Raw genomic sequence first — 11,929 nt, forward strand, 5'->3', positions numbered from 1 at the left:
CGATGTCGGCCCCCGTCGCGGTTCAATGTAGGGTGATGGGCCCTGATGTATATGACTTCCTTCACCCCTCTCAAGAAATAGTCTTGTTCAGTGTCCAAAATCCTTACAGTGTCCAGTGAAACAAAGTGTCCAGGTGACTCTATGTGGATGTGTTGAGACACCTCTGAACTGGCAGAGCTACATGTAGGCCGTGTATGTTCTTCTAAGGTCTACTGAGGAAGACCAGAGTGACTGATCAAAAGCTCTAGGTGAGATAATTTTTTGTGCCGGACCAAAAGTTTTAACTTTAAACATGTAACTACCAACACAGATGAACTTTCATGATAGGACAGTACATGTGTTTTCAAACTTTGAAAATTCATTTAGGAAAAATTAAGCTTCCTGTAGAATGATTTATTTTTTGTTTCACTATGAAATGCAAAAGTCAGTTAAGGCTCAATGACCTGCTGCATGGTGTATATGCTGTCATAAGGCCATGTCGTTATTGTAACCTTCGAATAAAAGTTTTCACCAACTGAAGACTAGTGGTATGTACAAAATTTAATGGTATGTATAATGTAGGCAGTATTTCGCGCCGTTCATAATGATTGTTGTTTAATATGATAAAAAAACAGTAAATTACTATAATTTTGTTAACCATGTGGTTCCGCAGTTCCTCTGATTGATAACAATATGAAAAAAGATCATGTCCTCAATAGTCCATGGTAGTTAGCAACAATACGGAGCCGGTGGTAACCCTGGAGGATGGCACCGATGGCACCAAAGCTACACGACTCAAGAACTCAGTACATACGTACAGTGCCGATTTATAAATTTACGCAAAAGGCAGCATGTGTTGGCTTGTTGTATACGTCGCTATTCATACTGCTGCAAATTCACAATACCAGCTTTGTATTCCTGTGGTTTAGTAGCATTTCTATTTTTGGCCGGAATTTTTTTTATTCGCCCGCGTGCACTAGTTTGGGGGTTTTCAGAGGATGTCATCCATAAAATTAAATCGGTGTGGCCTTATGGTATCAATTAACTTACCACTGTGACTACCAAATTATGATTTATGATATTTGCTAGGCCATCTGATGATATGAATGGATGAACTTTATTGCTTGACAATTGTAACTGGTATATAATGTATGGCAGTAAATAAGCAATACTACAAAATTAACTAAATCTATCCTGGCTGCATAATTACAAAATACTATAATTGATATGTTACGCACATCAGTAATGGGTTCTTTTGGTTGGAGAAATAATTGAATTTTTCAATTCAAAAACAGAACAGATGTCAGTGTTTGACTTGATCTCTACTGCTGATAAAGAGGCAATAAAGACTGTGCAGCTGCACAAAAATGTGACAGCTGCTGCACCTGTTCCACCTGTTGCACCTGCTCCACCTGCACCACCTGCAGTACACACCGACAGACAGGTATGAGAAATCTACAAATACATGTAGTATTTTAAGCTACATGAATTTGATGTTGCTTTTCAAATGTTGAAAATTCAAAACCTGTTGAATGTGTGAATCTTTTTTTTTGTTGGCAAATCAGAAAAAATGAAGTAGGCAAATCCAAGAATCAATTATTAAATTAGTGTAGCCTTAATATAATTAGTTTATTGAAATATAATATAATATATTATATGGCTTTAAATTCATTTCATTACTTCAAGGTCAAAACGGTGAGAAGTTTAACTTGATATTTAATGTACATACATGTAATACATTGTAAAAAAATATTGACCATGTGAAGCACATTAATTTGATCAACTTCAACATCTAACTTTCATAAAAATGCTGCAATAGTAACTGTACATAACCTGCATGCCATGTAGAGAGAATTTGAATAATGGAAAACAGCTGGCTAGAACATGAGTCTTTACATCCCTCTTTACATTATTGCTGTGTACCTGTGTACGACTTGTAAAAATGTTTAGGTTCAAGTCCAAAAAACCTGAATGTCTGGAAATAGTTCTGGACTTACAAATCAAAAATCATAATTATCACATTCCCCCTTTTGTTCTTCACCACCTGAAATCCGCCATTAGTCAAAAATTTGCACTGCAAAATGAAGAAAACATTGCAATTGGGCATTGTCAAGTGTTAGCCTCCGTAAATTATGTGCCCACAGTTTTGTCCAGATGTACCCCACAAACAACATATCTTGCTTCTACATGTAAACCCTGGCAATGCAGTGCTTACTACAAACTTTTGCAGTACTCAAGATGCACCATTTTTCCATTAACTGAGAAGTCCGCTCCGTATTTTGTATATGATCTGGATCTATAAGTCCGGACCTGAACCTAAACCTCTGGACTTGAATCCTGACCTGGACCTACATGTAAAATGTGAGTTTAGGTGCACACCACTATATATTTAATCAATCCCCTTCATCTGTTTCTTACAGTCAGCCACCACGACCACAGGTAACATGGGTAACTTTAGACCGTTCTCACGTGATGCTGCCAAACAGCAAAGATATGAAGAGTACATCAGAGCAGCAAAGTCTGGAGCCAAAGGTAAACTTTCGTGAACACATGGGGTACTATTTGGTCATCACATAGGGCTTTGAAAAGTTCCATAGAGTAGTTTGAATCTGTTTCACCTGTACTGAAGGTGCAGCTTTCAGAAATTTGACTACTGGGTTTGCGGATTGGAATTGATGTAACCAAAATTTTTTTTGACTGTTACGTTAAATTTTGGCACATTTCGCATCGAAATGTGTGTTTTCTCAGGACAGAACGGTGTATTCGGCATCACCCTCCATCCCAGCCCTCCCACAGGCTGAATCACCTAATGGCTGAAATAGTGTTGTATATATTTTTAGTAGTAAGTACTACATGTATATAGCCTTAAAATTTATTGTTTTTAGACCCAATGCTAGCAGCACCCTCAGAAATGACAGAAAGAGAGAGAGAGAGAGAATAACTGTTGTTTTCAGACCCCATGCCTGCAGCTCCCTCAGGAATGACAGAATGAGAGAGAGAGAATAACTTGTTTTCAGACCCTATGCCTGCAGCTCCCTCAGGAATGACAGAATGGGAGAGAGACAGAGAGAGAGAAGAGTTTGTGCGTGCGTACCAGCTGTACCAGCCGCTCCACGGGATGATGGCAAGTCGCTTCACCCGGGGGAAACACCTGGACCAGCCGACCACGGACCAACCACCCTCCCTACAGGTCAGAGATGAGTATAGTGTCGTCTGGAACACTAACTAGTGAATGATAACAGCTGTAGTCTAATAAACATGTCAGCGACACCTTCACATGCCTATATGTGTACACCCATATTTTGGACCCTTCGTCCTAATATTTGATAATCGACACACCAAAACACAGATACAATATAATTACTATAAAACAAAAACGATGTGCACCATCTGGACCACGATTAAAGCAAATCATGTACTGAGACCCACAGAAATTGGACCAGCCCACTGCGAGTTACTTGAAAGGATATTTGCTTCCCCGAAAATTTATGACGACATTCAAAATCCTTTGAACATTAATTGCATGACTTTTCTCACTCCACCCAAGTGTAAAAATGGGCACCTTACTTTTTTAGGGGAGGTAAAAGGCAGTGGAAGTAGAGTGTTGGGATATGAATTCCAGTACTGCACTGCCTAAATTTGACACAGTGCATGACAACCCACTGGCTCTTTGGTCTCAAAATGGCTATGGGACCACCTTTTTACTGTAACTTTTCCTTTTAACATGTAAAATGTGTATCTATGACATTTATTCAGAATTGATTATAATGTACAATACAGTAGCTACAGTGTAGCTAGACAGCCATTACAGCTGATGTTAGGCGCCACATTGAACAAAGTGTTGTGTTAATCTCCAGGAGGAAGTATCAGACAAGGCTAAAGCTGCAGGAATGAAGATGTTTGGACGTCTGACCAGAGACAGGATGGAATGGCACCCTGACAGGCTGCTCTGTAGGAGGTTTAACGTCCCAAACCCTTACCCAGAGTCAGTATTTCCTCTATTGTCAACAACTTTACTAGTATGAAAGTTCATCTGAGTTGGTAAATTACATTATGAAAAACTTAAACTGTTCTCCAACTCAAAATTTGACTCACCAGAAATATTCGACTGAATCACTCAGTCTTCCTCAGCTATCTGACCCAAGTGCTGTGGACATGTGATTTTTCCCACGTGTGACGTCAGCAAAGGGTCAAAGGTTGTCTGAAGTCAATATTCTACAGTCAGTTCTGTTGCATCTGAGGTGTCACAGCACATCCACCGGGACACACAGTGGATTCTAGAGGGGGTCAGAATCTTGGATACCGAACAGGATTACTTCAAGAGAGGAATAAAAGAGGCCATATACATCAGGGCCCTTCAACCATCGCTCAACCGGGACGGGGGGCGATATCGACTTCAGCCAACCTTTGACCCTTTGCTGACGTCACACGTGGGAAAAATCACGTGTCCACAGCATTTGGGTCAGATAGCTGAGGAAGACTGAGTGATTCAGTCGAAAATTTCTGGTGAGTCAAATTTTGAGTTGGAGAACAGTTTAAGTTTTTCATAACTTTGTATGTGCCAGACAATCAAAAGTCTGAATTATAGTCAATTTACACTGCAGCAGCTGCTATAACACATTCTTTTCAGAAATTGATAATTTTCAGAAGAAATGACATTGAAAACCCTCAATTTTTTAGCTAATGCCTGTACAATTACAATACTGCATGACATGTGTCATGATAATTAAAATGCAAAAAATACTGGTAATCAGTCCTAAAGAGACTTGTTCAATTTCTTGAAAGGAATTGGCATGTCCATCTGGCAAATGTTTGCCAATCATTGTTCTTGTCTCAAACAGGTCGACAGTTGTTGGTCTATGCACACTGAAGAAGGAAAAATACACTTTTGCCAACTTCTTAAACATGCCAGTAGAGTCCAGGTCTTCAGAACATTCATCTTCCACCACAACAAACTCTAAAGGCAAGGAAACACCAGAGTCACAGGAAGTCAGTAAGAACACCAGTAAAGTTGCTGGTGGCGAGGAGAGAGGTGTTCTCAGTTATCTGTGTGAGTCTGAAGATGTACCAAGTACATCAGAACAGGATACTAGGATGCAAGAAGATCCTGATGTTAGTAAGAAACTGGTGAGTACATTATGGCTATTGTATTTTCTTTGATTACATTACACATCCATGCAATGCCCTGCCTGCGAAGCTGGTGTGTTACGCAGAGGGGATGAGGGCCGTTATACTGGCTATACAGATACATGTACAGAAGCTGGAGGGCTACACTGAAGGGCAGTTACACCTGCTACATTGTATACAGATACAGATACAGAGGCTGGTGTGTTACATTGAGGGGTGGTTATACTGGCTATACAGGTACAGATTCAGACTTTATTACAATGAAGGGTTCTCAGAAGGCTGCCCAAGCTGGAACCAACAGTCTTATTCACCATGACAATCAAAAATCATAACTTTAAACATTCTCATCAGTTCAGCTCTTTAATATCACCACACAACCTACTCAAAACTACGATAATCACATGACTTGAAATTGACCATTGCAGGTAATAGTAGGTTAGAACACCACTCATAATGCACAAATTATGCAAAAAAAATAATATGGAGGTCATACATAATGATCAATGATAAAATGTAAAAATGAACTTCTTTCAAAGGATAGGACTTTCATACACATAATATAGAAATGAGTGGAGAAGATAACCAATTGCAATCAAACCAGATTATGCTGTATAATTACAACTGTTACAGTTACTGTTACATTATTTTTCAAATTTATTATTATGGTAAATGTACTAAATGTAAAATGAGAAAAAAAAAACCAAATTCATGAAATATTTCCTGGAGGTATGACTTCTCTGAAGTCTTGTTGTATGACTGCCAACTCCATATCTACGTACTTAGGCCAATATATATGCAGCGCATTACAAAAAAGAGGAAGTATTGTAACAGATAGTAACGCCTAGCTCACATCATGTCATACGCCATTTACGTCCATATTCCTGTAGTAAAGTAGTCCCTTACTAGTATATTAGAATAGACTTGATTGTATTGATCACATTGTTATTGATGCGATACATGACTTTGTACATTGTACCATGTACAATTGTTGAGCAATAAAGTTCATTCATTCATTTTACTGTTCCAGGACACAGACAAGGAGAAGCCACCGTTAGACTTGTTCAAGGCCATCTTCCAGTCTTCATCTGACAGCTCAGGGGGGTCGGACGACAGTGAGGAGGGGGAGGACATGGATGACACAAGGGGGGAAGGAGGAGAAAGCAAGGGGGGAGGAGGTGAAGCCAGGGGGCTAGGAGGGAAGACAGTGGAAGTAGACAACAGTGATGGTGCCTTGGAGCAGGATAGAGACAAACCACTGGACAATATTACTGCTGATCCAGCTGATACAGGAAAACTTGACTCAGGTACACATGTAACATCCCCTAGGTATGTACATTTGAGGTGTGCAGGAGTGCATACCAAAAGTATGTTGCAGTAAAAATATCTTAAAGCACACTATTTCTCAAGGTGGCGATATTATGGACCCTGGTGATATTATGGACACATTAATTTTGTAGGTGGTAGCAGGTTTCATATTTTCAGCAGTTCAGTGGTTGTACTGTGTCTGAGTATTTGATTGAAGACATAAGTCAGGAATAATGTAAAGTCTATGTTGTTGTGTGGCATAACAGCAGGGTGTTCAGCCCAGAACCTAGAGGTCCTTGGTTCGAACCCTGTCATGTCAATGATGTTGTGCCCTTGGGAAAGGCACTTTTCACAAGTTTCCTCACTCAGCCCACTGATTGTGAATAATGAAGGAAATCTCAATATCCAATGTTCTACCTGCATTGTACATTGATGAAATTATTTCCAGAGATTATAGATATTTTCTTTATCTACATGTAGATCCCAAGTTGTCAGTAGTGACAAGTCCAGACAGCCATGTCAGCAGGTGGGACAGAAGTGAAGCACAGGTGACTGTAGAACAGGCACAGGTGACTGTAGAACAGGCACAGGTGACTGTAGAACAGGCACAGTTGTATGGACCAGCACTGCCGCCAACAGGTAGGCTTTCATCAGCGGTTATTGTTTGAAACAAAAATACAACATTTTCTGATCATATTTGGCTGCATCCATTATCATCAGTGTTGAACATTTGCACCAAACCCTTCTCTTTTTCTGATACCTGAGTGTTACATAATATGCAATGTCAAATTGCATTTTGTACTGTCAGTGTGTTCTGAATGCCAGGGTTGTCAATAAAATTTTGTAGACAACCCTATTAAACCCTGAAAGTACAAAATATGATATGATTGTGTGTGAATAAGAATAGAATATAGTATTATAATTATTATAGTAAGAATAAAATAGAATAGAACAGCTGCTGATTCAGAATAAGATAGAATAGCTGAATAGAATGAATGGTTTATCTTACATGATCGTCATTACAGATAATACAGTGGCAGCCTTTAGGCCTGAAGTAGAGTATGATTTACAGTTACAAATGTACATAACTTAAAACATTTTGAACAGTACAGTGTGCTTGTCTTACTGCTCATTTGTGGTGCTACATTTGTAACACTGTTGTTGATTAGGTCTACCAGGTCGGGCAGTGTTGACTGTCAACTTTGTACAGTTTCAGGAGGAGTTTCTACAAGTCCTCACAGTCACAGACCAGCTACAGCAGACTCTTCCTCCCACAGACACAAACACAGCCATAGGGACAAACACAAACATAAACACAAGAAGGACAAAAAGGTACAGTACCAAATTGCATTCACACTCATGATAGATTGTTAAATTTCTTTTTGTAATGTCAGATAAGAGGTAAAGATTAAGGTTTGATTAATGGTGGACTTGCTGTTGTCAGTTCACTGAAGATTAAAATAATCATCATGAGCTACACAATGTATCCAGCATCTGCCTTTCCATCATTTGACAGAATTTCATTGTAACAGTTCATGATGACAGAAATGTGCCCAATGCTTAATCTTTGAAGGACAAAAATTCTAAGCTAAGCAGGAAACAGCTTTGCAGAGGGTCAAGATACGTGCATGTATTCCCAGGGGAGCATGGCTGATGACTCACTTACATATTGCCTTTAAATACATGCATCCCTGTATATCAGATTGTAGAGCCAGGAATAAACTTAAGAAAAATGATTATTGTGCTGAATATGAGCTCTGAGTGTGTTGTATCCCTATTTTGCTCTCACCATTCCTGGTGAATATTCAAATGTGAGACATTTTCACAAAACAAATGTTAGTTAAGGAAACTGGATAGATTTTGCTTTTAAGTAACAGTTACTGTTTTTCTGGTGTATCTCATTAATACCTAGATGTCTAACCTTCATTGACATTTCAAATACTTTCATGAACAGGTGATAGACTATTCATGTGTGTGTGGGGGGGGGGCGCATCAGAGGAGCAGACCGGAGGTAGAAGATTGATTCCACGCTATGTTCACTTTTGGCAATCACAACTGAGACTGTGGGGTCATGTGCCAAAATGGTAGAGACCTAGAGGTCTTGGGTTCAAATCCTGCCATGTCATTGATTGATAGTAACATTGTACCCTTTGGAAAGGCACTTCACACGACTTTCCTCACTTCACTCAATTTCAGGTGAAAATGAGTACATTTGTACCTAGCTAGATTTTATTACCAGAGGTTACAGGAGTATATGGAGTGCTTACTGTGAAATTTGTTTTGAATTTGCCTTCAGAGTAAAAAGTCCAAGCAGAAACACAAAAAGAAGAGCAAGAAGAAAAGAAGATGGAAGGATGAAGGAGAAGACAGTGGGAGTGAAAGAGAGAGCAGTGAAGAGAGTGAAGATGAGGTTAAGAGTGACTTGTTAAATGATCAGCTCCTTCACAGGTAAAGTACACAGCCACATCATGCATGATTCTGGTATGAGCTGCATGTGCATGGAGATTTTAGAAGGTTATGTTTTCGTTGGCGTTTGTGTGTGTGAACACGATAACTCAAGAAGGCTAAGATGGATTGTCTTTATATTTGTTAGGTGGGTAGGTCTTGATGAGACCTCAAACTGATTAGATTTTGAACCCCCTGGTGGCTTGTTATGGTACTGCAGCTGAACTTCCGGTTTTGATATCTCATGATATGGACATGGTAGGGTCACTAAATTTGGATGGTAGGTAGCTCTAGGGCTGAGGAGAAAGTGACATGAGCTTGGGCCCCCTAGCAGCTTGTTCTGGAACTGCAGAAGCATTCGTTGAAAAATATTCGAAGGATAACTCAAGAACCGATCGACAGATCATTATGATGTGGGTAGCTTAAAAACTGCTTGACATATCAAAATGTTAGTTATGCAAATCAGCAGCTAATTAGCATAATCAATGAGGAAATGCTATAAATCTGCTACCTTCTATAATATATGATTATTCGAACAGGTGGCATGTGTAATTGTGAAGAACATTCAAAGTGGTTATGCAAATGAAGGCCTAATTTTCATATTTACTGTTTGTAATAAATTCAACATCTCATTATTTATGCTAATGACCTCAACATTAAAATAATATATACATAGTGGTGTAAACCTTTAAGTAACTCCGAGTTACAAGGTATAAAATTCCCATCATTCACCAATAAGGAGTCACAGAATTTTCACATTAATTATGCAAATTAGGTCATCATTTGCATAATTAGTATCTGTTGATGTTCTGCCTGCCACAGATTAAATAGATTACATGCATAAAAATTAAAGTACTATTATATAAAGCACTGTAATTATAGAATTTCCTCCTTAATTATGCAAACTAAGCCCTCATTTGCATTTAATTATGTACAACTCTCTCTTAGCTACACACCAAAAATGATGAAAATATGTTGTCCCTATCTGGACTTATTAGCTTTTAAAGATTTTGCCAGAAAGTCCTCTGCAGTTCCAGAAAAAGCTATCTGTCACCAAAAAGTCAAGACCATAACATGTTCAGGACAAAAGATACAAAAACTGGAAGTTCTGCTGCAGTACCAAGGTCATCCACCAGGAGGCCCGTATTTGACCTTTGTCTTCCTAAGACTTACCAGCATACCAAATATCATCACAATCCATAAAGGCGTTCTGAAGTTATGCTGACTACAAATGTGCGGAAACACAAACACACAGTCACACACACGCCAAAAACAATACCTCCATTTTTCATGCAGGTAATTATACACAACCAGTACTTCTCTTACCTACATGTACATGTAAGTTAGCTGTCTGGATATGAAAGTCAACCCCAGTGATGAACTGGGAAGATGGGGTATACAAAATTTCTGGGATTGTGTCAAAAGTGGTGGGGTCGTGTGGCGCAGTCGGTAGCGCGTTCGGCTCACACCAGAGAGGTTGTGGGTTCGAACCCTGCCCATGTCACCGATCTTGTGCCCTTGGGAAAGGCACTTTACACGACTTTCCTCACTTCACTCAGGTGAAAATGAGTACCTAGCTTCGGTTAGGGACGTCCCTCGGATAGGACGTTAAATGGAGGTCCCGTGTTTGGGAGAGCCACACCCCATGCACGTTAAAGAACCCACCGCACTTATCGAAAAGAGTAGGGGATCTTCCCGGTGTGAGTGGTTCAAAACTTACAGTCCGGTCTTACGCAGCTTGTACATGTGCGCACATGTACAAAACTGGTGTGTTACGCCTGAAGGCGGTTTACCGGTTATGCGAAACAAACAAACAAAAGGCTAGTACCTACATGTACTTCAGCTACAGTACCTACTTGCTGAGGAAGGTGTCTAGATCTGACAGACACCCAAACATAACCAAGGTGAGAGACTTAATTGGTTAATGTATTTAAGGAAACCCCAATATTGATAACCAACATTATAGGGAGCAATACCACCTCAAATAACCCAATCCTTCCTTGTATTGTCCCCAGGGTGAGAAGTCTACGACATCACATCTCCCCGGCAGATGTCCTGTAACAACCAGCAACTGTGACCTGATCATGCACGGGCCAACAACCAATCTTGTTCTATCATGAAAGTTCATCTGTGTTGGTAGTTACATGTCCAACACAAAAGTTCTCTCACCTAGAGCTTTCGACCAGACACTCTGGTCTTCCTCAGTAGACTGACCCAGTGAAGCTTGTCATGTGGCTTCTTTGAAGTGTGACATCGTCTACCAGATACCTTTGACCCAGTGAAGCTTGTCATGTGGCTTCTTTGAAGCTTGTCATGTGGCTTCTTTGAAGTGTGACATCGTCTACCAGATACCTTTGACCCAGTGTTGGGTCAGTCTACTGAGGTCGAAAGCTCTAGGTGAGAGAATTTTTTGTGTTGGACCAAAAGTTTTAACTTTAAACAACCAATCTTGTTAATTATCTTGGCCAAGAAGGTTATGTTTTCAGACACACATACACAAATGCTACCAAAAACATAATATTAGTCGAAGGTAATTACTGTTCAGTATTGCATGATGAATAAAATATGTGATTTGTGCAGAGCTTTTTAGACAGGAAATGACTGAGAGAACCTAAAGAGGCTGCATGGCATCCAGACTATTCTCTGTACCTTTTGAGCAGACAGGTAGTATATTCTGTTCTCACACTCATGTTGATATATAATAAATTACACTCATTTTGATTTGATTGCAATTGTTCCATTCAAAAGATGTCATATCTATACTGTACACCTGGAAGCATTAGATGAATGATAATTATTAATTTTGAAATAATTATGTTGTTTTTGTTCAACTGTACATACATTCTGAATAAATTAGCATTTACACAAAGTTTATTATTGCTTTAAGTGTTTCAATTCAAGTGTCCGTTATGAATTTTTTAAAAAAAGTACCTTAAGTTTGTGTACCTTTGAAAAGAATTGAAGTTTCTCACATTTACAATTATTATAGCATTGAAAACTATTGTGGGCCATTAGACCCAAAACAAAATTTAAAAAATAATAAATTAGATTAAAAATAAATGGGTTCAGAAAA

General features: G+C 39.2%; 1 protein-coding gene across 7 annotated transcripts in view; it reads left to right on the forward strand.

Annotated features, from left to right (window-relative positions):
* LOC109480794 (G patch domain-containing protein 1-like) overlaps nucleotides 1-11,054 on the forward strand; it is a 24,103-nt gene extending 13,049 nt beyond the window's left edge. For 4 of the 7 annotated variants that reach the window (XM_019783109.1, XM_019783117.1, XM_019783149.1 and 1 more), the window contains 10 exons: nucleotides 1,275-1,423; nucleotides 2,400-2,511; nucleotides 2,997-3,169; nucleotides 3,837-3,964; nucleotides 4,821-5,106; nucleotides 6,134-6,423; nucleotides 6,890-7,050; nucleotides 7,622-7,743; nucleotides 8,708-8,859; nucleotides 10,872-11,054. In XM_019783109.1, the coding sequence (XP_019638668.1) occupies nucleotides 1,275-1,423; nucleotides 2,400-2,511; nucleotides 2,997-3,169; nucleotides 3,837-3,964; nucleotides 4,821-5,106; nucleotides 6,134-6,423; nucleotides 6,890-7,050; nucleotides 7,622-7,743; nucleotides 8,708-8,859; nucleotides 10,872-10,917 (1,619 nt within the window). In that variant the 3' untranslated portion in view covers nucleotides 10,918-11,054. The remainder of the gene's footprint in view (nucleotides 1-1,274; nucleotides 1,424-2,399; nucleotides 2,512-2,996; nucleotides 3,170-3,836; nucleotides 3,965-4,820; nucleotides 5,107-6,133; nucleotides 6,424-6,889; nucleotides 7,051-7,621; nucleotides 7,744-8,707; nucleotides 8,860-10,871) is intronic. The other 3 variants (XM_019783132.1, XM_019783141.1, XM_019783125.1) reach the window with 3 other exon arrangements.
* The last annotated feature ends 875 nt before the right edge of the window (nucleotides 11,055-11,929 follow it).

Source organism: Branchiostoma belcheri, unplaced genomic scaffold, assembly GCF_001625305.1.
Source record: "Branchiostoma belcheri isolate BF01 breed outbred unplaced genomic scaffold, Haploidv18h27 scaffold108, whole genome shotgun sequence".
NCBI lineage: Eukaryota > Metazoa > Chordata > Leptocardii > Amphioxiformes > Branchiostomatidae > Branchiostoma > Branchiostoma belcheri.